The sequence below is a fragment of the Leopardus geoffroyi genome, chromosome D3, assembly GCF_018350155.1.
Source record: "Leopardus geoffroyi isolate Oge1 chromosome D3, O.geoffroyi_Oge1_pat1.0, whole genome shotgun sequence".
Classification (NCBI taxonomy): Eukaryota; Metazoa; Chordata; class Mammalia; order Carnivora; family Felidae; genus Leopardus; species Leopardus geoffroyi.
Window position 1 is genome coordinate 22,115,057 of NC_059339.1, and position 26,952 is coordinate 22,142,008.

General features: G+C 56.8%; 1 protein-coding gene and 1 long non-coding RNA gene across 15 annotated transcripts in view; one reads left to right on the plus strand and one right to left on the minus strand.

The window, feature by feature from the left end:
• Window positions 1-158: 158 nt before the first annotated feature.
• SMTN (smoothelin) lies at window positions 159-22,426 on the minus strand. Of its 11 annotated transcripts, none has more exons than XM_045458993.1 (21): window positions 22,293-22,426; window positions 20,470-20,599; window positions 15,779-15,927; window positions 15,296-15,389; window positions 15,131-15,209; window positions 14,938-15,035; window positions 13,700-14,020; window positions 13,539-13,611; window positions 12,864-12,935; window positions 12,262-12,783; window positions 11,900-12,072; window positions 8,644-8,796; window positions 8,481-8,556; window positions 7,228-7,392; window positions 7,068-7,130; window positions 6,779-6,845; window positions 5,668-5,841; window positions 5,358-5,475; window positions 4,624-4,775; window positions 3,505-3,670; window positions 347-462 (listed from the first exon to the last, which is right to left on the minus strand). In XM_045458993.1, the coding sequence occupies exons 2-20, from the start codon at window positions 20,518-20,520 to the stop codon at window positions 3,526-3,528; spliced, it is 2,745 nt and encodes a 914-aa protein (XP_045314949.1). In that variant the 5' UTR covers window positions 20,521-20,599; window positions 22,293-22,426; the 3' UTR covers window positions 347-462; window positions 3,505-3,525. The 11 variants fall into 11 exon arrangements, with proteins under 11 accessions (XP_045314948.1, XP_045314946.1, XP_045314957.1 ...); XM_045458991.1 differs by having other exon boundaries at window positions 12,864-12,956; XM_045458992.1 differs by lacking the exon at window positions 3,505-3,670 and having other exon boundaries at window positions 159-462.
• Window positions 22,427-22,549: 123 nt separating this feature from the next.
• The window catches only part of LOC123588287, a 30,292-nt gene continuing 25,889 nt past the window's right edge, over window positions 22,550-26,952 (plus strand). For all 4 annotated transcript variants that reach the window (XR_006707792.1, XR_006707794.1, XR_006707793.1 and 1 more), the window contains exon 1: window positions 22,550-22,705. This is a non-coding gene — a long non-coding RNA (uncharacterized LOC123588287). The remainder of the gene's footprint in view (window positions 22,706-26,952) is intronic.

The window sequence follows — 26,952 nt, forward strand, 5'->3', positions numbered from 1 at the left end:
GAGACTCGACTCCTTCTTTGTTGCGGGAGGGTGGGGAATAGGAGCCCCCCTAAGACTCCCAGCATCCCCAAATACTTGGCTGCTGGAGTGGGGATGTGTGCACACCTTGCCAAGCTACCCTCCATTCAACCCCCAAGACAGGCTGAGAGGAGTCAGGGTCGTTGAAAACCAATAATTTATCAAAACGCAGCGTGTGTATGCGGGGCAAGGTGTCGCGACAGACAGGGCAGCAGTGGGCAGGCGCAGAGGGAGGGGATGGTGCCTGGATGGTGGGGTCATCTTGCCGTAGGCTGGCCGTGCCGGCAGGGAGGCTAGACATTCTTGCCGCGCAGGCGCAGCTCGTGGCGCCTCAGGTGGTTGTAGAGCGACTGCACATAGGTGAAGACGCACTTGGGGTCGGGCTTCTTGCCCATGATCATCATGTCCTCCACCTCCACCAGGGGCACGCAGTCCACCAGCATCCTGCAGGAAGGGGGCACGGGGGTACTTGTCAGCGCTGGCCCCGTTTCCTGTGGCTACCCTCTATCCGGAGGTCTTTTCACTGCTTGCAGCCTGTTGGTCTTCCATTAACTACAGATTCTTGATTGAGTGAAGGGATAAAAGCTTTCTGGGAAGACAGGAAACCCCAGGGCCCACTGACCCAAGCCTAGAAGCATCACCATGGGGAGCTAGGCCTAGCAGGTGTGGGTGGAGATGGGAGGAGAGCCATGCCCCATCCCACTCCGGGCAGGGTCCGGGTCTCTACCCCTAGCCCTGGAGGTTCCTGACTCCAGACCTCACCCATATTCTCTCTGGAGGGCCACCTCCTGCATACCCTCAATGGCACACTCCATTTGGCAAAAGCCTCTGGGTTGGGCCATTGAATCCAGAGGGGCCTTACCAATGGCACATCTTTCTCTGCAGCCAGGACCCGCCCCAGTGACCCTCTGGGCATCTCTCAGATGCCTGGCCTGGTACCTCCTGTAGAGAGGCCTGGGAACCCCTGTCCTTGCCCCAGGGGACAATCCTGCTACAGGAGATAGAAGACAGTGTGTGTGTGTGTGTGTGTGTGTGTGTATGTGTGTGTGTGTGTGTGTGTGTGTGTGTATGTGTGTGTGTAGTTCTTTAACCCTTACCCCCCTCCTTGGGTAGAGCAGGAGAAGCAGATGAGGGTCCCAAGCAATACAGACAGGACACCTACAACACGCTCAAGAGTGGGACCATCCATCTGTCATCCTCCAGAGTTCCAGCCATACTTTACAGAAGGAGACTGAGTCACAGAGCAGAATTCATTTGTTTCAGTTCCCATAGCTTGGTAGGTACAAGGCTGGGCCTCCTGGGACTTAAGTGCCCCAGCCCTGGGTGTTGACACCTGTCTGGAGCCCCTCTTCCCTACTGAAGAGTCATCTCCCCACTCTGGGGTGAATGGACTGCAGCTACTAAGCAACTGACAGCCCCAGAGCTCTAAAGCTAGAGTTTGCTCCCTGGCTCCATTTCCCGTCCTCTCCCAGAGCAAGTCCTCTTCTGCCTTGCCCCCTCCCATAAGTCCACGTTAACTGAGTTTCCTTTGGCAGGGAAAGCACACAGGGAAAAACAGCTCCTATCGGTAACACACCAATGGGCCCAGGACTACCTTCCATCTTGTGCCTTCAAGGTCAAACCTGGGACCATGGTAGGACTGGAGCCTACTCCTAGCTCACCTGGACTTCTTCATAAAGAAGCTTGGGAGGCAGAAGACCTCTGTTTCAGTCCACACTGTACCCTTGATCACCTGTGTGTGCTAGATAAAGCCCTGCCCTGTTCTGTGACTCAACTTTCCCATCTTTATAGCAACAAGTTCTCTGCCTCATTTGAGACCTTGGGAGCACTCAGATGAGTGAGGGGGTTTCTGACTCTGTTGCCGATGTGCTATGTGCCCTTGGCATCTCTGCCCCAGACCGGACTTATTTTCCCAGCTATACCATGGTGAAGAAGGCAGCCTCTCTGTGCAGTTTCTTCAAACTGTGGCTATCTCTTCAGGGATCCTGGGCTCCCCAGCGTGGAGCTCCCTCCCACCTCTGGTGTCTTCCCTGGAGACCTTATAAAGCCATTGTTTACACTGGGGCTCACAGCTCAGGGCTTCAGCTGCCCCAGTGACAGGCCAAACAGAGGGCAATTCGAGCAACAGCACGGCTGAGTCACACTTTCCAACTGGATCAGGGCTGGGCTGGGCCCCTTTCCCTCCAGGCCAGTCTGCTGGGCAGCAGCTTGTAAGTCCATATATGACCTGGAGACAAAACCAAACCCATCCTCCTCTCACCTGCACGGCTTATCTATGGGTGGATGTGTACACATGTGGGCTGCCCCCCATATGGCTCCAGGCCCTGAGGGGCATCTGAGTACATCCCTAGCTCTGTCCCTGACTCATTTGGGGAATCCCCTCCCTCTGGGCCTTTGACTTTTCTTCTCTCTGCACAATGGGTGGGAAAAGTGATGGGGTAGAGAAAAGAGCCTCTAAGTGGGGAATATGGAGTTCTAGTTTCCAGCAGTCTCTTGACCTAAAACCTCCAAGACTCTGAGCCACCTCTCTCCCTTCTCTGAGCAACTTGTCTGGAATGGACAGTTAGCTCAGGACCTGAATTCCTACTGTAGCCATGAGGTAAGGTAACTAGAGAGAAAATGTCATAGCTGATTTGAAGACCCAGAACCCTAACCAGAAACATCTTCCTGTTATACTGGCCCTGCTCTTGAGCTCTCCAAGGAGTGTGGCACCACCAATTCCCCAGTGCCCAAACCTGAGGCCTAGTAGGCTTTCTTGAGCCTCCTTCTCCCCCTACCCCCAATCTGAATCCATCAGTCAGCCTCTCCTACTTCTAAGTTGCTCCAGCTATCTAGCACATTCCTTCACCACCCCCATCCCTCATCCAGACATTGTTCTAGAATGCTAACCAGACCCCTTCTCTGTTTGGAAATCTTTTATGACTCCTGTCTTTAGGAGGAAGTTCAAACTCCCATGGCCCCTTCTCCTCTTCAAGCCCAGACTAAACTTCCTTCCCTTCTGCCCTTCATATGCAGACTAAACTTCCTTCTCTTCTCCCCTTCAAACCCAGACTAAACTTCCTTCCCTTCCTGAGTATGTATGCTACGCTCTCCATCTCTCTCGCCCCCAGCCCTGTACATAGACTCACCCTGCTGCCTGGGACTCCCTCTCCCTCCTCTAGCCTGAACTTGTTATTCAGATCCTAGCTTGGTTTGCACTTTTTTCAGATAGCTGTCCTGGACCTGTAGGCTGGGTCAGGTACCTCCCCTGGGGTTCCTTCCTGGGCTTCCTCCATCTCAGTCCTGCTCGTGTGGGTCATCACTGCCCCATTAAAAGAATGGTCTTGCCTGCTAGGCCCTGAACTACCAGAAGACAGGGCCATGTCTGGCTCCTTCTGGCTCTTCTCGGGGTCCCCTTGCTTCTCCCACCCACCTCCCAGTCTCTCTCTGGGCCCCTCTGAGCAGATTCCAGCATATAGTGCAGGTAGGCGAGGAGGCGTTTCTCACCGTGGGGCCCCTGAGCAGGGGTTAGGACTTTTTGGTTTTTACCAGCCCCTTCTGGACCAGACAGCGGTAGAACTCCTGGATGTACGTGTACACGCACTTCCAGTCAGGCTCTCGAAGCCGCACCATGTCCTCTGTGTCCAGGAGCTGCGGGCAGTCCGCATGGGTCCTGGGGAGGGTAGGGGGCCGGGAAGGGGCAGGGAGGCAGGGCCCAGGAGAGGAGAGGGGGAAGAGGCAGAGAAGAGAAAGGGGAGAACACAGAGACACACACATACACATACACACAGAGACAAGAGTTCAGTTACGTTCTCAGTGCTGCAGTCTGCCGGCCCCCCCCGCATGCCTCTTTCCCATTGTGGACGTGCCGCTCACTACCCATCACTAATGGTGTGCAATGCAGACAGGGGTGGGGGGCCAGACCAGTCACAGGTGCAGAGAACTCTTGGGGAAAGCGGGAATGGGGTGGGGGGCAATGGCGTTGGCACTGAGGTTGGAGAGGAGGGCTGTGCCCCAGGGAGGGGAGGTGAGGGAGGCGTGAAAGGAGGTGGGGGAGGAGGAAGAGGAAGAAATCTGGGGGAACCAGAAAGAGAAAAGGAGAGAAGGAAAGACAGATGGAGGGTGCTGAGGGTGAGGTGAGCAGACGGGGCAACGATTCCAAAGTGGAGGGCTTGCTAATGTCCTATATAAGCCTTTGGCAACACCTATATAGGCTGGACGGGCACGGTGCCCAGGCCAGGAGCCTCCTTTTGGAATCTCCAGCCGGGATCCCGTGGGAGCAGGAAGCTCTGGTGATAGTGGGAGGAGAGCAGGACAGAGAAAGGGAGAGAGAGAGGGAGTAAGGGGCAGAGGGAGGATGGAGGGGATATGGACAGGGCCACCTGGTGGGCCTTGGCCGGGGCTGGTAGGCGGGCCGGCGGCTCCTTCGTTCCGGCGGGCACCTGGCACACTCAGCAGCAGGTGGGCAGGGTGGAGAGGACAGGGGCTTTCTGGGGAAGGGGGTCTCAGCCGCTGTCTGACAGTGCAGCTGGCCAGCTTCAAGGGGCCTTGGGGCAGCTGGGCCTGGCCCAGATGCCCAGTCCCAGATGCCCAGCTGACACCAGCAGGACTGGGGCCCACACTTACTCAGCAGACGAGAAGGCCACCTCAAAGTTCTGACGCCGGTTCTGTGGGCTGAGCTGCCCATAGTCGAATGCCTCAGGGAAGAAGTTGTGCACCAGGGCACAGAAGGCCATCCCATCACTCCAACTTGAGGAGAAGTTCTGGATGTCCACGTGCTACATATGGGTGGTGGGAGGACTGGTCAGCTTCCCTATGAGTTCTCTGCCCCCAGCATTTGGCATTCCAAGCATAGGGCAACTGGGGTCAGAGAGGCCCTATAGCTTGCCCGAGGCTGCACAGGGGATGGGCAGTGGGAACATGAGCATCATTTAATTAAGTTTGTCAACTCCCTTGTCTACTACTTACAGTCACAGAGCAACCAGGAGGCCCAGCACCACCCAGCTAAGACCATGGTTATGTCTCCTTCACTCCTTTCCTTACTTACAGAAATTTACCAAGCCCCCTCACCTCCACCCCTACCCCCAAGAGCAATGAGGGGAGACTCGGAGGGTGAGGTCTGGCTCTGAACTGGGCCCTCATTAGGCCCTCCCACTTAATCACTTATTCTTGGGTCTAGGGTATGTTGTGTGTCTTCCTTTGAGCCTGTTTCCTCATCCCAAAAGAGGGCTTCCATCGTCCCTGCCAGGTATGGGGACTATGAAAAGCACAGGGGGTGAGGAGTTCTGTCAAGAGGGAGGTGCGGAGCTGCAGGGTGGGGGTTGGGGGTAGGAGAAAGAAGCCGGGCTGCTAGAGCTCACCTCATAACCACGTGTCTTTGCTCGGCACCAGTCCAGCAACATCTGCTTGATGCTGTTGGCATTGGGGACCCCAAAGCTGGTGGAACGCTGCACGGCTGCACGGGGTCCACCAGGGCTGCTGCAGGGGCACGTCAGGCAGGTCAGGCAGGTCACAAGGCGTGCTGCCTTGATGGCCAACCCAGTGGGTTCCAGGCCCCGCCTTCCCTGTCCTTCAGGCCCCTCCCAGCTCTGCTCCCACAGCGCTTTCCCGTTTCTGGCCCCGCCCCATGCACTAATTAGGCCCCGCCCAGCCCCGCCCACTGTCGCTCACCCAGAGGCGCCTTCCTTCTCCAGCTTCTCAATCATGGCCTTGCGCGCCTGGGAGGCTGAGGTCTTGGGCAGGCTCTGCGCCTTCATCAGCTCTTTCTTTTTCTCTGCTTGGCGTTTCTCGAGTGCGGCCAGGCTGCCGGGCCGTGGGCTGGCCTCATCCTCGCGGTCGAAGATACTGGGGGGGATAGGGAGGCGACTGTTAGGCCGCTCCTGAGCCTCAACCCTCAATTGCCAAGGGAAGGGACTTGTGCTCCAGACTCTACACTCTGTGGTATATCCACAACCCACAAGCCGGCCCGCAAGGGAGTAGTCCTTATCACGTCTATTTTACAGGGTAGACTGAGGCTCAAAGGTGAAGAAGGTGGGAGCCACTCTTTTCCTTCAACAGACTTGGCCCTGGGGGCAGTTCTCTGAGAAGGCTCACTGCATGATCAAGTTATAGATGAGTTCAGATTCTGGGCACTAGCAACTAATAATACCTACCAGCATAATCATCATCATCATCATCATCATCATCTTATGTCTATTGAGCCTTTCCTATGTGCCATTTTAAATTTCACAAGGAGGGAGGGACCCTTATTTCCACTTAAAGATGAGGAAACAGGCCCCTGGCCTCAGGTTTCAGAGGGCATGGGGGGCAGTGCACGAACACAGGTCTTTCTGAGTCAGAGTTCTTGGACGCCTGTGGTTTCCAGTATGAATTCTGCTCCTAACAGCCTTGATACACTCTGTATGATAGAGGTGTACTCCTCCCTCATGGGGTTAAAGTGCAAAGGTGCTCTGTGACATGGGATGTGGTCTGCAGACACTGAGAAGTGGCAGTGCCACCAGGCAGCTCATTGGCAGGCAGGCCTCTCTAAGGGCTCAACGCTATCACTGCCACTAAGAGCTGTGAGACCCTGAGCAAATCTCTGGCCTCCTCAGTGGTGTGGCTGAGGAATAGGTGAGATCATAAGGGGAGCAGGAGTGGTCTGACTCCTACTCTGACTCTCCCTGGCTGTATGCTTATCACCTTAAAGCACCTTGGTCTACCCCTCTGCAGAATGGGTATATAGTGAGGTCCCATGTGGCACTGACTCCTCTGTGGTCTAGGGATGGGTACCTATGCTCACCTGCCCATCTTCTTGGATGATGAAGAGGAGAAAGTCTTGGTTTGCACCATAGTACGGCCACCACCATCTGCAATAAAGGGGAAGAGGAGCAGGGTGAGGGCTTGGGCCTGGACATCAGGAGATGGGGCAGGGGGCTATTGTGGGGGGGATGGTGGTAGCCTCAGGCAGAGAAGAGAAAGTGACTGCTGGACAGAGAGACACACAGATGAAGGTACGGAGAGAGAGCTTGAGGATGAGTCTGAGGAGGTGGGCAGGCAGTCAGGCACAGGGCGACACCAGGCGGCCTTACTCTCCGAGCGCCTCACAAAACTCGACTCCACCGTGGTGGTGCGGGCCGTCCGTGTGCCATCATCTGGAGGGGCAGGGGATGAGAGGAAGAATATGAGCCATGGGGCCAGTGGGGTGGATATATTCCCACCTGGAGCCCTGAGCCTTGCTTGGCCTCTTACTGGAGTGGACGAGCCGCTCAGTCTTGGTGACAGTGCTGACAGCTGAGCCATCGGCTGCCCGCTGGCTGTGCCTCGTGGTGGTCTCAGTAGCTGTGTTGCCACGGCCCTCCCCTGGCCGGGCCCGTGCCTCTTGTAGCCGCCGTTCCCGTTCCTTGTCCCGCTGGTCTGGGTGGGGGATGCCCCATGCATGCCCAGAAGGGCCACCCATCACCCACAGAGCACATATGCACAGGCACACAAGATGGGGTGGGGGGGGGCAACTTGTTAGAAATATTGAAGACACAGGGGACAAGGGCCCTCTCTAGGAGTAGCTGAGGGTAAGGGGATAGCTATAACTTGGCAGGGGGTGGGGGAGAGGTGGTGTGTGGCAATGGACTCAGGCAGAAACAAAGGAATATGGAAGAGCTGAACTCAAAGGGGGAGTATTTGGATCCAAGAAGGGAATTTCTATGGGAATGAGTAGCTTCCAGAGTGAATATGCAGATCCAGCGAGGAAGTAGCAGAATTCAGGGAGGGAGAAGCTGAGTGAGGCTAGTAGCTGAGTGGGTCTTTAAATGAGTCTTAGGTGGGAGAAGAGCAGCTAGAAGAAGAAATATCTAGATCCAAGGAAGGAGTAATTGGAGGTACCTGAGAAGTAATTCAATCCGGGGAAAGAGTAGTTGAGAGAGAAGCTGGCAAAAGGGGTGACTGGGCCTAAAGAAGTAGGTAGGCGGGCATAGGAGCCAGGTGGCCATCAATGGGGCCTGGAGGAAGCAGTTAGATTCAGAGAGTATCTAGAGAAGGAAATAAATCTAGAATCCAAGCAAATGAATAGCTGGGTCCAGGGAGGAAGTAGCTGGGCTCAGAGAAGGGGAAGCTGGGTAGGGGCAGAGCTACAGTGGTCATCAGTGGAACTCAAGGAGAGAAAAGCAGCTGCTGGGAGGAGTATCTGGATTCAGGGAAGGAGTAGTTGGCAGTATGTGGAAAAGCAATGGGATCCAAGAAGGAGTAGCTAGGAGAGGGAGTACCTGGGTCTGGGAAGGAGAAGAGAAGCTGGTTGGGGACAGTATAACTGGGGTGGTCATGGGGAGAGATGTAGCTAGGGAAGGGAGAAGCTGGATCCAGGGAGAAGGAGGCAAAGGAACATTTGGGTCTAGAGAAGAAGCTGGGTAGGGCAGGTACTGAACTAGCATGTCCATGAATGGACCCCAGAGTAAAGGGAGCAGCTGGGGAATGGAGCAACTGGATCTAGGGTGGGGCAACAGGCTCTCTACCTCTCTTCTTTTGTCGGAGCTCACGTAGCGCAGCCCGGATGAGCTTCCGCTCCTCAAAGTCTGTAGTCTGATCCAGCTGCAGATAGAACCCCTGTCATTACCCACCTGGTGCCTGCTGGTCCCTGCCCCCTGCCAACCCCTAGTCCACCAGATCTGGCCATACCATCTTGTCCAGGATGCTTTCATCCTCGATGGCCATCAGCTCCTCAGTGTTCAGGGGACTCCGCGTCTCTGGTGCTTTGTCTACCCGGGTCTGCTCAGCACCGTTAGCCACTTCCACTTCTGCAGACGGGGGCTCTGCTGGCTCTGGTTCCATCTGCAGGGTGGGGAGTGGGCATGGACTTTAAGGAGGGGTGTGGACAAAACCAACCATGCCCATGCCAATGGTTAGCGGACCAGGCCCTGGGTCTGCTGGCACAGCCTTGGAAATAACTACTAACCAGTCAGACTGCCTGTGCAAAGATGGTCGTCTGGTGTCAGACTCAGAGAAGAGGCACTGACAACCTTGTTGTAGGGCTTCCCGTGTACGTGGAATTGCGTTAATATAATTAACAGCGTCAATAACGGTGATTTTCATTTGGTAGTAAGCATTGTATAAGCACTAGGGATTTTACTGTCCCTATTTAACACAAGGGAAAACTGAGGCTCAGGGTAGCTGCATGACTTGCCCACAGTCCTAGAAGTGTGATGTAGCCTGGGGTCTGAGCTGAGCTTATCTCCTAAACCTGAGTTCTTTCTGCTGCTTCATTCCCAGCCTCCTCCCAAGCAGGCTGTGCTCTGTCCTGGAAGTTCCCAAGGCCTGAGCCCTCCTGGGCCAGTGCCCAGGCAGCACATGCCACACACACACACACACACACACACACACACACACACACACCAAAGGGGCTGGACCAGGGCCCTTGGGCTCCTGACCAGGTGTCTGACTGGGACTGCCCAGAGCCAAGTCCTCTCTGAAGCTTGCTCCTGCTCCCTGCTCCATACTGGGAACTACCCTCTAAAGGGCCTGTGGCCCCAACCTAGCACCCTACCCCTCCCAGGACATCTTCTAAGCACTTGCAGACAAGCCCCCAGCCCAACTATCACAGCCCCTCTCCTCCTGGCAGGGCCTCTCAGTCTGCTGTAAGGGTAAGGAGAGCTGAGGTGGCAGCTGCTCTAGGGAGACTCAGCCTGACTGGGGCATAGTAGGGGTGGGGGTGGGGACTGGGCCCTGGCCAGGGGCTGCTAGGGCAGCCGCCATGCATGCCTCAGGGCCAGGAGCCTGGCACTCTCTTGCCTGAGTGTTAGAGCACTAGTACTCCAGTCCCCTCTGCAGATATGTAAACTAAGGCTCAGAGAAGGTAGTGGCACACCAAAGGTCAGTCAGCAGGGGCAGAACCTGCTCAAAACCACCCCTGTCCCCCCAGCCCATAGGGACTTACGAGACTGCTGCTGCGGGCAGGGCCAGCAGAGGAGCGGCGGCGGGTGCTGAAGGCAGGCGGGTGGGCCACAGGGGTCCCGGCATCCTCAGCCGCCTGGAAGAGGGCCTCGGGGTCGGCAGCAGCCAGGAGCAGCTCACTGGGCTCCAGCTCAGGCTCAAGGTCAGGCACAAGTGGGACCCCCAGGCGCAGGCTCAGCACCTCCACCTGCCTGCCCAGTGCATCCAGCCGCCGGCTCAGTGCTGCTGTCTCCACCCGCAGCTCTTCAGCTGCCCGGGCCACTGGCTCCATGGCCGAGGCAGCTGCCTCAGCTGCCTGGGTCACTGCCGCCCGCCCTGCCTCAGCCACTGCCCGCAGCTCTTCCAACGCCAAGTGCAATCGTTCCTCAAGGGCTGCAGCCAGCTCAGACCCGGGCCCTGGTACCCCCGGCATGGTGATGGCAGGGGCTCTGTGGTGGGATGACGATGGGGACAGTGGTAGGGACAGTTGCCTCTGGCTGGCAGTGTCAGAGTCTTTGCAGCTGGCCTGAGGGCGAAGGCAAGGGCAGTGGGCCTGCTCCGCCCCTGCTGGCCTCCCAGCCTCCCAGCCTGCCACCCGCCAGCTGGGGCTGTGGCCCAAATAGAAACCTATTCTGGGCTCCTTGTGGAGGGGGTTGTGGGGGAGGGGTGGCCTGTCCAAGCAGGCAGACGGCCAGGCCTGGTGCTGGCCGTGCAGAGATCACAGACTGGCAACACAGCAAAGCTGCACAGGTTCTGAAGAATTACCTAGGCCAGGGCCCCATGCCCCACAGATGGGGAAACTGAGGCAGGAAGCAATAAATGGGCCTGCCTGGGCTACCATTTGCATTAGCTGTGAGGATCCAGTCTGCCAGACTCCAAGAGCCTGCACTCCTTTGCCTTCATGCCATGCTGTTTTAGAAATCCTTGAACAAATGGAGGAAATGGAGGCACAGAGAGGCGGGACTTTGAGCAATCTGCTATAACAAGCATCTCGTCCCTGAGATAAATATCCTCTGGCCTGTCTGTGGTGCTTGGACACAACCACAGACTTTGAGCACATTTTAGGTACTTTTCTGCTTTCCCTTGATTCTAGATGGGGAAATTGAGATGCGTTAGTGGTATCACATGCAGGGCTCACTGTTTCACCTCCCACCCACCCCAAGGGCCTCAGCTACCATCCCCTCACTCTGTGGGGGTAAGGGTGCTTTCTTCCCCCCACCCTCTCCCTGTTACCCCTGAGAAGGCCCAAAGCTGGCTCTAGCCATCTCACCTCAACCAAAGTCCCATTCAGTCCCTGGTGCAGCACAGAGGACATTACCTGGGCAGTCAGGCAGCCCACTGGGGATCCCTTCCCCAGCTGAGCTTCCAGCCAGCTGATCCCAGGCTCAGGAATGAATAATGGAGGGATGCGGCGTATTCAGTTCCCGTGGCACCTGTTAGGCTGCTGCCTCACCTGACTGGCACCCCCTGCCTGTCCCCCCATCAATGTTTCTGTTCAACACCCCCTCCCCCAGAGATGTTGACGCAGATGGTAATCACTAATCTCCAATCTCCTAACAGGCTAGGCTGATCTTGGATGAGCAGATCAGCAGCTTTGCTTCTTGGGGCTGAGCTCCAGTATGGAGTAGGAGCAGGGGCACTGGGGCCATCAGAAGAGGGGGCAAGTCCTCACCATCCTCTCTGAGCTTGAATTTTCCCATCTGTTCATTAGGAATCAACCAACCTATTTTGGACTAAAGACCAGAGGTCAGCATGTGAGAAGCTTGAGGCCAGTACAGAGTAAGCTTCTGACACACCTAGTGGCTTGGTACACTAGGGTCTGCCTTTAGCTCTGCCACCAACTGGTTCTGGACTGTAGGTAGCCACCTTCTCTCTCTGGGCCTCAGTTTCCCCATGTGTTCAGTGGGGGAGGAATGGAGCAGAGGAATCCTGCTAGCCCTACATCCTGAAGCAGTTTATATAAGATTGATGGATGGTGACGCTGGTGGGGTAAGAAGGGGCTCACCTTAATGCCGCAGCCTCCCCGGCTATCAGGGGAGGCATGGCTGAAGCTGGTGACGTGAGTGACGCTACCCAGGCGCGCCAGGGTCCCAGGGCTGCTGATATGGGTGATGGTGCTCTTGCCCCCACTGCTGGTGCTAAGGAGGGTGGGAGGCGCCCGTAGTCCCAGTGTCAGTTCTGGAGGAGGAGAAGGGCTACTGTTAGATCAGCTGGGGTGAGGGCAATGCCAGCCAAGGTTAATGGTGCCCCTTGCTCCCAGCACATCCTTTGGAGACACCCTGAAGCCTGACCACAGCACTCGTTCTATATGCAGAGCTGTCTGCAAATGCTCATCCCCAGCAGTGGGGAGACAGGGGGGAGGCCTACCTGCCCTCTGGTTGCCTGTGGGCAGCAGCACTCGGCCTGTGGATGCCTGGCCACGGCCATCCTTGATCTCGATGGTGAATGTGGTCTTCATACTGGCCCCTGGCTCGGCAGTGCCGACAGGCACAGGAAGCAGGGCACTGGGCTCCTCTGAGCGGGCCACGGGCCCCCCTGCTCCGTTTTCAAGGGACCTGGCAGCCAAGCCCCGCCTCCCGGGGCCCTCCTCCTGGGGGCAGCTCTGAAGCTGGGCCAGGGGCCTGGCTGTTCCTCGTGGCTCCTTGCTGAGTCGGGAGGAGGTGTCGCTGGGGCCCCGTGAGGAGGAGCTGTTGGAAGAGGAGGCAGGAGTAGTGCTGATGTGGGAGGGGCCCAGGAGTCTTGTGGGGGTTGAGGGACCCAGGATCAACCGGGGTGGACCCTCCTGAAGCCCAGCAGCCATAGGAGAATCAGATGTGAACTTGCGCACACGATCCCGCACGGAGCCAGCCCGCTGGAATGAGGAAGGTCCACTGGCAAGAGCGGTGGGCTCTAGAAGGGACAGGAGGGTTATCAGTGACTGGGTGGGACAGGGACTGCCCCAAGTCTGCAATAGTGGGAACAGGTAGTACCTCGGTTCTGGGCTGGCTGGCAGGGACTGAGCGTGGACAGGGAGCGTTGGCAGGGACGGGGTCCAGCCAGGTCTGGCAGTTTGGAGAGATGGCCAGGTGGGGAAAGACAGAGGAGAGTGGATATGGAAGTTCCGCCTCTCATAAGTCTCTCCTCCACACCTCCTCAGCTTCCCAACCCCTTCCTGTATTCCAGCCTCCCCGTCCCATGTTGCACCTCCCATAGCTCCTGGCCTCCCCACTCAGCTGTATCTCTCTTATAGGCTCCTCCTTCTCCTCCTGCACTGACCCTAGGATGACTTGGACACTCCTGGGGGCTTGGGCTAGGCTTAGGCTGGAGGAAGGGTGCCCAGATCCTTCCTGCTGATGGGGATACAGGAACCCCCCCCCGCCCCCCCCAGTCCAGCACTGCCCATGGCCTCAGCTGGGAGATGGGCGCACTCCCTTATTGGGGAAAAGAATGTGCCTGAGGCCCGTTGCCTTTCAAGGCTGCAGGGAGGCCTCTGGCCATGGGATGGGGGTTGGGGAGGGCCAGGCTGGGGGTGGGGACACTTCAGGGCAGTGGGAGGAGTGTTAGGGACTGCTTCCTCTTGAGGAAGCTGAAGCTGTCTAGGCATTAGAGCCCATTTTCCAGACAGGGAAGGGGAGGCCTATAGCTACCCCTATGGGGACCCTCACCTGCTCTCTTTGTGTCGGAGGGACCTTTGGTGGGGCCTTGGACAGCTGGGGGCTCTGTGGGGCCAGGCAGGAGCTGCAGGGGAGACATAGCAAGGGCAGGGCCTGACTCCCAAACTGAGGAGCTCACCTGCTTGGCATCCCTGTCCCTCATCCAGACTCACCTTGTTGACCACCTGCCTCTCAGTGCTGGGGGTGGCTGGCAGCTCCTGGGGCTCAGGGCTGGTGGCCCTGGGTGGGCTGGAGGGTGACTCGGGGCTGCCCACAGCCTCAGCAGCAGGACACCGGGCCTCAGAAGGCTCTAGTGGAGGCTCAGGAGAAGCAGTGGTAGGTGAACTGACGGGTGAGGCAGGTAAGCTGGGTGTGCCCCCAGGTGGGGCCTGCACCAGGAGTGTCACTGTGGTCACATCTCGGCTGGTGCCCTGGGGGGTTGGGGTTGGCTCTGGGATCTCTGCCTGCTGCTTCTGTTTCTCTCGCTCCGGCACCTGTGGGAGACCCACAGGATGCAGTCAAGGCTCCCCAGGCTGGCAGGTGCCCAGGGCAGGGCATGCAAAGCAGAGGGGTTAGGCATAGCTTCCTGTGGGCACACCTGCACATGCAGGGGCACTGGCACACCATGGGAGGTCTCTGATACTCACTTCTTAACCTCCTGGCACTGCCTGGTCAAGCGTGGTTCAAAGAGGACTAGATACTATGCCAGGGGTTAGGGATGACAGGAGACCTCCTGGGGACTCCCAACCTTAATAGATCCCTGGAGCAGAGGCCTCTGACCCCTGATCCTGGCCTGGTTAATCAGAGTGTGTGTGTGTGTTGGGGGGGGGGGTGCAGCTTGGGGCGGGGTGGCGGGGAGGGGGAGTCCTTCAAGGACTGGGACCAGCGGCCTCTGCTGGCCACTGAAGGAACCTCCATGGCCCGACCTCTCACCCATACTCCCTGGAGAATAGTGCTCCACAGAGTCAGCTGGGGTGTGATATGTAGAGTCAAGCTAAGGATGTGGGCTGTCTGGAGGGAGAAGGACAGCCTCAGGCTAGGTTTAAGCTAGGGAGGTCAGGTTCAGATCTGCATTTCAGGGAGATTGCACTGGCTACTGAGTGGAGGCTGGATGGCCATGGTGGGGTGAAATGTAGTTATGGAAGCAGGCAGACCAGCAAGTTGGTAAGGGAGACACACTCAGGAGCTGTGTAGACAGTCTGGCTTTGAGGGGAAGATACAAAGTCTGGATTGGGGGACATGTGGCCAGAGGTTATCCAAGAGACTAGGCAGAGGTGTGAGATAGTGTCCCCCAAACACCTCCCCACCCCATGAGGTACCAGTCTAGCAAAGACAAGTAGGTGCTCTGTGCTGCTGGCATCTGTGGGCACAGGACACTGGGCTACCCGCCCACCTTGCTCACATTCCTTACCTCACACCGTTCCAGCCTGTGTGCTGCCCGCCCCTTGCTCTCTTCTCTTGAGCCACTGTTGGGACGCCCGCTGCACAACCTCCCAGCCAACGTGGCAGCTGGAAGGGAAGGAAAACATGTCAGGTGAGTGGCCAGCAGGTGCTGTGGGTGGCATGCAGCAGTACACAGGGTAGGGCCAGGGCAGGGCACATACCCTCAATCTCCTGGGCCCTTATGCGGCGGATGGCAGCTCGGATCAGCTTGCGTTCCTCATACTCACCAGCACCTCGCAGCTATGGGTGAGAAACAGGCCGCAGGTGCTGGACTGTGGAGTCCAGGTCTTCCCCTGCCCTGCCACATCCCCTGCCCTGGGCCTCACCAGTGCAGTCAGCTCTTCCACGTCATTCATGGACTCCAGCCGCCCTGCCAGCCGCGCCAGAGCAGCTTGCTGCTCCGCTTCCTGCTGCTGAGAGCTGCAGGGACATCATGACTATAACTCCTACTGCCATAGCCAAGTCATGGAGCATGTGGGCTGAGGGTAGGGGCAGGACAGGGTACACAGAGGAGCAGGTAGCTAAGCACACCCTCTGGCTACATGCTGGCACATGCATGCCCATGTATGTGAGCACTAATACCACAGGCTCAGACGTGTTATCTACGTGGGTGTGTCCAGGACTCCATGACTGGTGAGTGGTCCATGCCCATAAACATCCCTGTATATTCCATATGTCTGCCTATACTGCCATTTGCACACCCACATGGGCAGCAGACACACCTGTGCTCGTGCCTGCCTGCACAACACAAGCCGAGCCCTGGCACATACTCCTCCCACCTGCATGACCATCCCTCCCTGGCCACTCACTGCAGCCAGTTCTCCTTGTTGTCCTGCCGCTCAGCACGGAAGCGCTTGGATGCCAGGGCCTCCTCCTCACGCTGCAGCTCCTGCCGCTGCAACTCCCGGATGGCTGAGCGGATGCGCCGCCGCTCTGCCAGATCCGCTGTGACCTCCAACTGTGGGGCAGGAGGGGGTGAGGGGCAAATCATTTTGGCTGCCAGGGGCGGAGGGCGGGCACCAGCTGCCCACAGCTTGGCCTGGGCCACAATGAGTGGTCTGTCTCCACTCTCTCGGCCACATGTCTGTCACGAGCCTGCCCTCCCACCCACGCAGGGTCTTAGGGAGACCTGGCTTATGCAACCAGAGCTCTTGGACAGCCTACTGTGCACTATGGTTCACAGAGTGGGCAGCCAGCAACTGCCCATCTGTGCCAGGTGCCAAGCCAGGCACTCCTTCTTGAGACTCAACTCCTGTCACTCAGAGTCCTTCATCAAATTCCCAAGGGCCAGGGAGTATTGCAGGAAGAAGGAGGCTACCCTACAGGGCCCCAACAGTGTCCCTGGGGAAGGAAGGGTGATTAGGGCAGATGGAGTCCACCCTGTGAGCAAGGAAGACTCCCATGTTCTAGTCCCAAAGCACTACAGTCTTGCTGGGGGTGGCAGCCTCATCCACACTGGACTGATGGGAAAACTGAGGCAGGGGCAGGTGCTCAGGAGTCCTAGTTTATTGCTTGGCTGGGGGCTATTTTTTCCTGCCTGTACTGGCCCAGCACTATCCACCGTCAAAGGGGCCAAGGCCCAGAGTAGGAAGGTCAGTGCCTCAGATAATAGAGCTGCATTAGAGTCTACCCAGGGCCCTAGAGAGGGCATCAATGAGGGACAGGTGCTCCCACCAGCTTCTTAGCCCCTTAATTCCTGGGAAATTGGAGATGGTTGGTTTAACCACTCTCAGGAAAGGGCACCTTTTCTGGGCAGAGTCAGTCAATTCTGTTGCCTCCCCTACACTGCTACCACCCACCTCCCCAGCCCAATCTCAAGAGAGAGAGGACTGGCACAGGGACCCCAGGAAGATAATGGCTGAGATAAATCCCCGGTATGGGCCTGAGCCAAATAGGAGCAAGTATAGGCAAAGTGATTTCCTCTGTCCCCACTCCCCAAATCATTCAGGGGGAGGGTCCAGGAACCCTCTACTTCCTTTCTTTATAGCTCCTCCCCCATCATTCCTTCCTGTTCCCGGGTGGGGGTCCAAATTACAACAGGGTGCATGGGCTGGCCCAACTCTGCCATCACTTGTCCCAGTCTGAAAAGAGTAGGGAGAGCCCCGGGGGACAGATCCCTCCATGGTTCCTTCAGGCTCCACATTGCTGAAGAGCTATGGGAGGGTCCCTGAGGCTCAGGCCAGAACCCCCAGCTTGCTCCAGCTTCAGTCCAGTCCTGGCTGGGTGGTCAGGAGCATGTCCTTAACCTCTCTGTGTCTTGTTTTTCTCATTTGCCAAATGGAACAATGACTCCCACCTCAGGGCAGTGGATGGGGATGGGGGCAGTGACTTGGGGTCCCCCCTTCATAGCTGTACATGCAGTAAACATCACCCCCTCCTTGGTTCCAGCCATTCAGAAGGAGAGAGAGGCAAGGGCAAAAGAGTACAAGATACGAGATATCAGTAACATTGAGAACCTATCTAACAGGTCCTGCGCTGAGTCCCCAGTTTGTCCTAATCTCACAGAAACCCTAGGTACCTTATTACTCCCATTTGACAGATAAAGAAACTGTGGCTCAGTGGGGAGAAATCATTTGCTAAAGGCCAAATGACCCGAGCCAGGATTTGAACCCAGGTTTCTTGGACTCCAGGGTCTGCCTTGGGCTGAAGATAGCTCTGTTGCTGGGGTGTGTCTGCCATGGTGGGTACCTCAAGGACCTTGGCATACTATGTTAGGAACCCTCTCTAGTCTAGACTAGAGATAGACCAGAGGGTAGAGACAGAGACAGACAGAGGGTAAAGAGTCTAAGAGATAAAATGACTAGCCCTTTGTCTCCTGGGTACCCCTTCCCAATGCCCTGGGTTCCAGAGACTGGGTTCTTATCTCTGAAAACAGCCTGATGTGGAAACTTGGCTACCTCTGTAATCCCTAGGAGCCTCACTATCCCCATCTGGAAAGTAGAAGTCCCTGGTCCCTGTCTGATACTCTCCCCAAGTGAGTGGGATGGGGCTGGGGGAAGGACAACCTCATTCCACTGATCATTCCCCAGCATGACCTTTCCCCTTTGGGCCTGAAAGCAAAGGCCTGCCCACAGTAACCCTGCTGTGCATCCTATATTCCTTACCCTCTCAGGCCCCACCGTTGTGTGTGGAGGGGGCTATGGGAGGGAGGGAAGGAAGTACAAAGCGCCATTGTCCACCAGAGGGAAGGGGAAGGGGATAGGGCGGTTTCTGAAACTGCCCAGTGAAATTCTCCCGGGAGGAAAGAGGGCACTTCCTCCTACTGGGGGGCGGGTCTCCGGGCCTTTCTGCCCTCGCCGTTTGGGAGTGGGGGGTGGGGTCTGACCCGCTCTGGCTCTCCCTGGGCCTCAGTCTCCTCACTAGCACAATACAGGAGACTTTCCAGGCATTCGCTCAGTCCCATGGGGGACGGGCCGGCAGTGGAGCGAGGCCTCGCCAGGGGGCGCTGAAGGTCCGAAGGCTCCGGAACAGCCCGCCCTCCCAGGCAGGGCACGGCCCACGCCTCTCCCGGGGAGCCCAGCACTAGGCGCCCAGTCCGGAGCCAGACAGGAAGCCCCCCGCCACCGCTTGCTTTAATGTCTCTCGTTGCGGAGAAGAAATCGAAGTTCACAGAACTTAAGCAGCTTCCCTAGGTCACCCAGCTAGGGAGCGTCGGAGCCTGAACTTGAACCCGGGACTGAGGAGGAGGGCGTCCGGTATGTGGCGGAGGGGCACGCGGCGTGCCTGTCCCCAAGTGCCCCCATCCCGCGCAGGCACCCCCGCCTCGTCCACAGGAATGTGCGGGAGCGTGGGCCGGAAGCGGCTGCCCGGGTCCCCAATCGGCCCGAAGCTGGGGAGCCGGCCAGCTTTCCCTTATAAGGCCCGACCCCGCGGGGAGGGGCCCGGCTTGGGACGCCGCCGTTCTTGCCACGAGGCCGGCGGGAGCTAGGCCGGAGCTCTGGGCGGGACCCTCGGCAATGCCCGGGCGAAGTAATGGCGGGGCGCCGGCCGTGGAGGAACCGGTCTGGGGGTGCGAAAGACTTTGGGCGGTTTTGCCGCCCCCAGACGAGGGGCAGCGAGTGGTTTAGTCCTTTCCCAGGGAGGGGGCGGGGCTGGGCCGATTACAGCTACCGCTCTGGCTTCTCTGAAAACCGAGCACCCAGACTCTGCATGGGGTTAGGGAGTGGCGACTGGAGAACCCTGAGCCTCAGAGTGGACCCCTAGAGATGGAGATGCGCGGGGACCTGGCTTTCTTTCTGGAACGCTCTGCGTCTACTACCCCCATCTGACTTCCTGACCTGAGGGGGGAGGTCGAGCTAACGTGGTGGGAACCCCTGGGAAACCAGTCCAGCACACAGCTGGCTGTGGCGATGGCAGACACCCAGAGAGTCTAAGGTGCTGGTCTGACTGCCTTGGGTAGGTTATGGCAGCACTGGACACTGCCGAGTGACCCCTGCGTCCGGAAGAATGGTATGGGGGTGGGTAGGTCACTTGCTTTCTCTTAGGAAAGGTAAATCTTTAATCCCACTCCCCCTCCACTGTCCACCCTCACAAGGGTCAAGGGCGGAGCTGGGAGGGTGGGCGCAGAGCTCTGGCCCCTCCAGTGCTGCAGCTCCCTGCCTTTGATCGTGGGTACATGTCTGCCCTCTTTTGTTGCCCTAAAGCCTTTCTGTGCATGGCAATGGGGGAGGGGGGAGGCTATGGTTAGATAGGGCCTCAAGAAAGTGAGGAAAGAGTGGGCCCATCCTTCTTCCACCCTAAGATCTGGGCCCATGCCTCATTCCATCCCCATGCCAACTCTAGGACCTACATATATGTTTGCACACATCTCCAGCTCCCATTTTACAGGTAAAGAAACTGAGGCTCAGAAAAAAATGACAGACTAGAAGTGACAGAGCTTATAAGGGCCCCCAAAGCCTGTCTTTTTTTATGGGCTCTTCTGACCTTGACTTACCCAAGATATGGTCCCCCATGGCCCTCTTTGGGGTTTGTTTGGATCCTGGCACTCTATCTTCCTAGCAGGGTGCCCTAAGGGAGGTTATTTCACCTCTCTGAGCCACAGTGCCCTCTTGGCTTTTGGAGCTGCTGTGACCATTCTGTGAGATGGTCTAGCACCCAGCCTGACCCCTACTGTGCCCTGGCATTTTTAATCATTGCTGCTACTGTTATCATTGGGCCAGCCTCCAGGGGTGGACACTGCCCAGGCTGTTGCTTGGGAGAGAAAATCTAGCCTCCCCACACCTGTGGTTACACATGGGCGAGTCCTCAGCAGTTACTGTTTAAACAGGTGGTAGCAGTGGGGGGACTGGGAGGGACCAGGCTTCAGCACCTGGCACAGACAGGCACATGCTACTGGGTCCTCTGCATCAGCCATGCATAACAGGTTTAGCCCTGTTCCCCTGAGCCCTCATCCTCCCCCCTCCTCTCTCCCCTCCTCTTGTCAGCTGAGAGGTAGCCTGGACAGGCCCTGCCTCTGACCTGGCTTGCCTGTTATCACAGCAGGGATGATCGGGCCACTTACCAGCTTCCGCAGGGCTCCTTCGTCCAGCCCAGCTAAGGCCTCATCTGCCATCACGATGGCTCCTAGCTCTGTCCGTCCCCTCCTGGTGAGATCCCTGGTGCCTGTGGCACCTGACACCAGCTCAAGGAATCTGCAGGGGACAGACATGAATCAGGCCTGCTGGGACTTCTAGAAACCACAGGCACTTGGGCCCTGTGCCTCAGTTTCTCTAACCCATGATAATCTGTTGGTGTCCCATTCTTGCTACCTGTGGCTGCTGGCTGGGGGTTGCTCTCTGCCCTAGGGTGGTATGTTGAAAAACTTAAACCAAGCGTGGGAGTCCCTGGTTCCAGCACAGCGAACTCAATGCCAGCCTGCTGTGTGGCCTAAACTGGGCCCTCACCCTGTCTTAAGCATCAGAGAGTTTAGAGGATTGAGAAGGTCCACCACAGCCGTGCTCACCACCAGGGGGTGCCTGCCAGACTCATTTCCTGCCCCACCCACCCATCCCCAGGGCCTGCCCAGCCCCCACTCGGACCAAAAGCTCAGTCTCTGTGGGCTGAGCCCATATCCAAATCCTTGCTGCCACTTGCCCTCCTTACCCCAGGTGATTTAATCCATCGGAGGTAACCTCCTGTCTTCCAGTTCTTGAGGGCAGCCCTCTATACACACTCCTCTTTTCTCCTCCCCTTCCTGCCCTCCCCCTGATGCCAGTTGCCCAGACCTCATGAAGCCAGGTGTCCAGGCAACCGGCTCCTCCTGCCAATTTACACACTTAGAATCGAATTCCCCAGCTAGAATGGCCTACAGAACCTGACATGTCCAGCCTCTGGATAGGCAAACTGAGGATTGGAGAGGGCGGGGATTTGTCACAAGGGGAAAGTAGGATTCCAAAGACCCAAAGAGCAGGAACGGATTTAATCAAAATCTTGGCCACTTCTGGCTTCTGAAGCCCCCTTCCAAAGTGCCCCTAGGGGCTTTTTTTGCTCCATCATTGCATCAAAATGGCCCCCTAAATCCTGGCCCAACCTCCTAGTGCAGCTCCTTCCTTCTTCCTGCAGCCCTCATGTCTATGGAATTTGAGGGCCCACAGCCTGACACACCATAGGTGCTTAGTTAATGTATGGTGACTGAAATGGCCCCAGGATTGCCACCCCCCCCCCAATGATTCATCTCTCAGTCATGCCTTCCCCCTCCCCAGAACAGTCACTTGTCGAGTCACCCCATCCGGTAAAGGGGTCTGAGGGGGGCTCCTAATTCATACAGTTGGGGTTCTTCAGACCCTGCCAGTTCAAGTCGCTGCTTGCTTGTCCCATCCCCTTAGGCGTGGGTGGGTGTCAACCACCCATCTTTCATCTGGGAGGGGGGGTGTCCTTGCCTCTTATCTACCTACTTTGGGGTAACCCCAAGGGTGTCACTCAGCAATCACCAGACTTAGGTTCCATGGACACTGAATTCCCCCATGTCTACTGAAGGGCAGGGGTCGCTAATGTATAATCTAGGACGCCCAGGAAGTCCTTAGGGACTGCCGCTGCTGCGGGACAGGGCTCCCTGTCATACAAATAGTCTGGGGTCTCCGGGGATTGAGAGAAGCCTCAGAGTAATGTGGGCCCTTCCCCAAGGCGTGTGCCCCCATAGTCTAGGGTCCCTGGGGGTTGTGGAGCCTCCTGGAGGTCCGTGATATCCTTTCCCGCAGTCTAGAACCTTATCTCATGGCTTAGAGCCCCCGTGGATGGGTGGGAGCTTCCACGTCTGGGAGTCCCAGAACCCTAGTTCAGATATCCGGGTTCCACCCCCAGGACCCGTCGAGGGTCCTGGTGCCGCCCAGAGGCCTGCACACCCACCTCTCAGTCCGGCCCACCCGTCCGGCGCGGGCTCAGGTTAGGTCACTCGGGATCCGACAGATAGACTAGGAACGGTCAGGCGGAAGGCGCCGCGACCGGGATCCCAGTCCCCCTCAGCAACCGTCCCCGAGATTCTGCAAGCGCCGCCCGTCCAGCAGCGCCAGCGGCTCTGCCAGCCCTGCCCCGAGCCGCCACGGCAGCCAATCCTTGGGAGGGTCCCGCCCATCCTCGTGCTCCATTGGGGAAATTCAATTTGACGACCACGCCCCTGTAGCAGGCCCCGCCCCTCGAGGGCAGGACTGTAGGGGCTTGTAGTCTTGGGGCCACTGCCGCCGGGGCCTTGGCTGGTTGGGCGGTAGTCGGCAGGAGGACGCAGCTTTGCACTAAAGTCGGGGAGGGCGCCGAAGGCCGGGGTAAGTGGCTCGGGATCGTCCGTCTGAAGATTCGCGGAATCTTCAGAACTGCCCCTCTCCGCCATCCTCTTTGTTCGTGAGACCCTGTCCCTTCCCCCGACTCCGCCCCCTTCTCGCGTTAGCATTTGGGCTTGGCTGCCGCCCAGGCTGCTTTTGGGACACCTGGTCCCGGCCACCTCAGAGCAGGGACTGTGACCGGCAGCACCTCGACCCTATGTTGGTGCATCACAAAGAACATCTCAGGTGGAGCAGGATCAATCACAGTAACTTTTCCCCAGTCGATACACCTTTGAACGGACGTTTCATTCATCTGTCATGCTTTTCCCTCCCCAGCCCCCTGAGGGTGCGCTTCTGGTTGCGCTAGTCCTAAATGGGGAATACAGAGTCCATGGTCTCATTCAACAAATGGGGGAAATTGAGGCCCAGACAGAGACAACATGCCCAAGACAACACCTGGAATCAGCCAGAGGACCCAAGAGCTTAGACCCACTGGGGAAAGCCACTTCATGTCGTGCTGGAGGTCCAGGACCCTCCCACAGATCCACAGATCCAGGGTTATTGGACCCTGCCTGTTTAAGGAACCCGGGAGGTGGGGTCTGGAGTCCTGTATGTCAAATAAAAACAATACCAACACATTTATTTTGCACTTGCCATGTACCAGGCATATAATCCCTATAACGACTGTTTTGAGCCCAACTGTTAATGCCCCATTTTACAGTTGAGGACGACAGCTGATAGGTAGTGGTACTGTGTGATTCATACCAACACCTTTTAAGTCCAGAATCTGCTTTTACCCATTGTGAGGTGGGGTTGTGGGGGAGTGGTTTCAGCGTACTGTCCCAGCAGAGCCCCACAGCCCTGCTGTCCAGATCCTCTGGGACCACCCATCCCACTTCACCCCCATCTAGAGAGACTCCCAGACTCTTAAAAAGTGTCATCTTCTTTGATCCCCACATCTTGAGAGGTGGTTCCACTTTCCACATGGGAAGACCAAAACATAGAGAGGGAAGAGACTTGTGAAGGTCATACGGGAGGAGGAGCAAACAGAGCCCAATCAAGGCTAACTTGATTCTACTTCAAACCTGGGGTGCCCCTTGGAACAGCCCGTTGGGGTGGGGCACACCTAGGCTAGCTGGGATTCTCAGGGCCTGCCTGAGAATGTGGCTGTCTGCTCCAATGAATGGCTTGCTTCGAGCTAGTCCCGCCCCTCACCCCTCGCCCCTTCCTGCAGGCTGGGAGGAACCACACAGTTGAGTGTGCTCCCACCTACTTAATCTGTCACGCGTGCTCACCAGGTGTTTGCAGTAAGGAAGAGATGCCTGGGTCCTTCCCTGCCGTCAAGCCCTCAGGGCTGGGGTCCTCTTCCAGACCTACCTGCCTGATTCTTCCTTCCTCCCTGTTTGGGGGGGGGGGGGGATAGTGGTGGTGGTGAAACAAAGATCAAAGGGTAGCCGCATGCAGTGCTGGAGAAGCTTTCAGCCACAGTTTAGGAAGGAGTAAACAACCAATGAGGAGGGCCTGGCATTATCTGAGTACCTGCTGCATGTCAAACACAGGGTTTGCCCTATTGCAAGTTGAGCACTGTGCAAGACAAGTATTACCTGGATTTTACAGAGAAGGAAGCTTAGGGAGGTGAAGGCACCTTGGGCTGGTAATAGCACTCAAATGAGTGGAATTCTGCCTCATGCCTAAGGCCCTTTCCTCCATCTTGCTGCCTCTAGGATGGGGGAAATCCTGGAAGACTTCTTGGAGGAAGTGATGTGCAAACCGATCCTTGAGGAAGGATGCATAGAAAGTCATCACCCAGAGAAGAGGGGGAAAGGCATTGTGGTAGGGGAATAGTGTGAGTAAAGGACAGGAGGTTTGTAAGTAGGAAAAGGAGGAGAGATGGGTTGTGGATGGAGCAAGAAATGGAGATAAGGGTCATCCCATCTGTGAAGGGCCCTGAATGCCAGGTGAGCAGAGTGAACATATCTTGTAGGCACTGGGGAGGCCTGGGCCTCATTCTATCCATCTGAAAAAGGATGGGATTGGACTGGCCTGCTTCTGGTCCTCCTGAGCAAGGGGCTATAATAGAAAGGGTCCAGATCCCTCCAGATCTAATCCTGGACTGGCAGAGCAGAGAGTGGCTGGAGCAGCTCAGGGGCCAAGGGTAATATTTTGCTCTAGTGCTTGAGTCTGAGAATAAATGTTTTACCAAGCCAGCAGTGCCAGATCCCTGAATTACCCTGGCTTCCTCTCCGCACCCCCCCCCCCCCCCCAATCTAGGGTCCTGCAAAAACAGCCAAAGGTGATGGGTCTTAGCCCTGACTCTGCCCCAGGCAAAGATTTGGTCCTCTCAGAGCCTTGATTTTCTTATCTGCACAATGTAGGAATTATGGCCTGAGCTCCCTAAGTTCTCTCCCCCCAGACTAGACAACATAAAATACCAGGACTTTCAGGGAGACCCCACCTTGGGATACGTTCACAAGTACCTGTGAGGCCGGCCAAGGCCAGAACCTTGGGTCTATGAGGGCATCCGGGGGGCTGCTGGTTACAGGGAGGGATGTAGGGTTAGGCATGGGTCGGGGTTGGGCCTGCTGGTGGGGTCTCACAGCCTAGTCAGAGTGGGGGAGACACAGTATCTGGACCCTAAAAGCTGTACAAAATGAAGCCCTCACTTGCTGTTTGGCATGCTGCGGGGATGGGGAAGGGCAATCTGGTGAAGGGAACAGCATGAACAAAGGAAGGGAGGTAAGACTGTGAGGATTTTGTTGGGGAAAAGTCAAGCAGGTGAAGCTGGAGCATGAGGTCCTTGAGGACAACTGGATCCAAGGGCTGTGACCTTCCTCCTCATGGGCAGAACTGGAGGCCCCCATGATCATGGCCAGCAGCCCCAGGAGTAGGACTGGGGACCTGTTTGGCAAACCAGTTTGACAAGGCTGTCTCCTCTATGATGTCATCCAGCTGCTGTGTTCTCTGAGCGACAGTGCCAGATAAATTTCCGGGCTTGGAGTAGAAGGGGGCCTGGCCTTAAGTGCTGAGGGATGGGAAAGGAATGACTCTTCCTTGGAAACTTGGAGGCAAGTGGGCTCTGGGAAGGAGAAGGAGGCCTGAGATGCCCACTGTGCAGTGATGAACCCCAGGAACTCAGCCTCATGGAAAAAGGAGAGGATTCTGGATGGGCTGGCCTGGACCTCTTGTGATTTCTGGGAGTTCCCTGATGCCTGACATCCATCTAGGTTCATGACAGGGGCTCCATGGGTTGGAGCATGGCTCTAGATCACCCTTATAATACATGAGAGACTATTTTGTTATTACCAAGACCCTCACAGCTTGAGCCCTGTGAGGTAGGACCATCATTATACAGAAGAGGAGACAGGCTCAGTGAGGCCGAGCCTTGCTAGCACTTCATGCAAGATTTGAACCCAGAATCTTTATTCTTAACCATAGTACCCTGCTTTTTGCCATTTGGGATCTGTACCTGCCCACATGGGCCCTTATCCTATTTCTTAACTATTCAGCATAGCTGCTGAATCTTGGCATCACAGAATCCTAGATGCCTGCGTTATGATCCAAATAGATAATCTGAGTCCCAGAGAGGACAAGGAATAGGCTTCAGGTCACATAGCAATTTGGATGTGGAGCCACTCTGCACCCCAGATCCCCAGCATCCCAAATCTCTTATTTCCCCCTTGGCCTGGCACGCCCAAGCATGAAATAACAATAGCTGGCACATATTGAGTGCCTATTATGTGCCATTCACTCATTTAATCATCATCACCACCCTGTGCAGTAGGTGCTAAGATTATATCCATTTGATAAAGAAACTGAAGCTCAGAGAGGGAAGGTCACTTGTCCAAGTTGACACAGCATGTTGGTGGCAGGGCTGGGATTTGAACCCAGCTGTGTGTCCCTTTCTCCTTGATGGACCCAATAGATCTCATTGAAAGCATGAAGACCTCTATGCCAGAGCATAGATGGCCCCTTTGCAGGCTCCAGAGGTGAGCAGTGTCCAGTTCATAGTTTCCACGCAGACCTGGTCTCTCTGGAGTGGGTAAAGTGCTGAGGCTGTGGAAATGTTCTGAACCTTCCCAGAGGAGGCGGCCACAGTGGGAGGGAGTGTTTGGTGCAGACCTCAGAGCCAAGTGTAGACGTGGCAGCTGGACCAGCTGCAGGCGAGGGAGGGCAGGCGGGGTGGGGCCCAAACCCAAACCGGCCTCCAAGCAGCTTTCCCAGCCATCCGCCAGCCAGGCCCGGCCCTGCCC

Coding starts and splice junctions, on each gene's coding strand:
- SMTN (XM_045459001.1), bottom strand. CDS start 20,520: ATGGCAGATGAGGCCTTAGCTGGGCTGGACGAAGGAGCCCTGCGGAAG. Junction 13,612..13,699: donor AGAGGCAGGTGGTCAACAAG/GTGAGTCTGGAT, acceptor TCTCCCCTGCAG/CTCCTGCCTGGCCCCACAGA. Junction 7,393..8,480: donor GCTCCGACAAAAGAAGAGAG/GTAGAGAGCCTG, acceptor TCCCCCACCCAG/ACCAGCGGGACAAGGAACGG.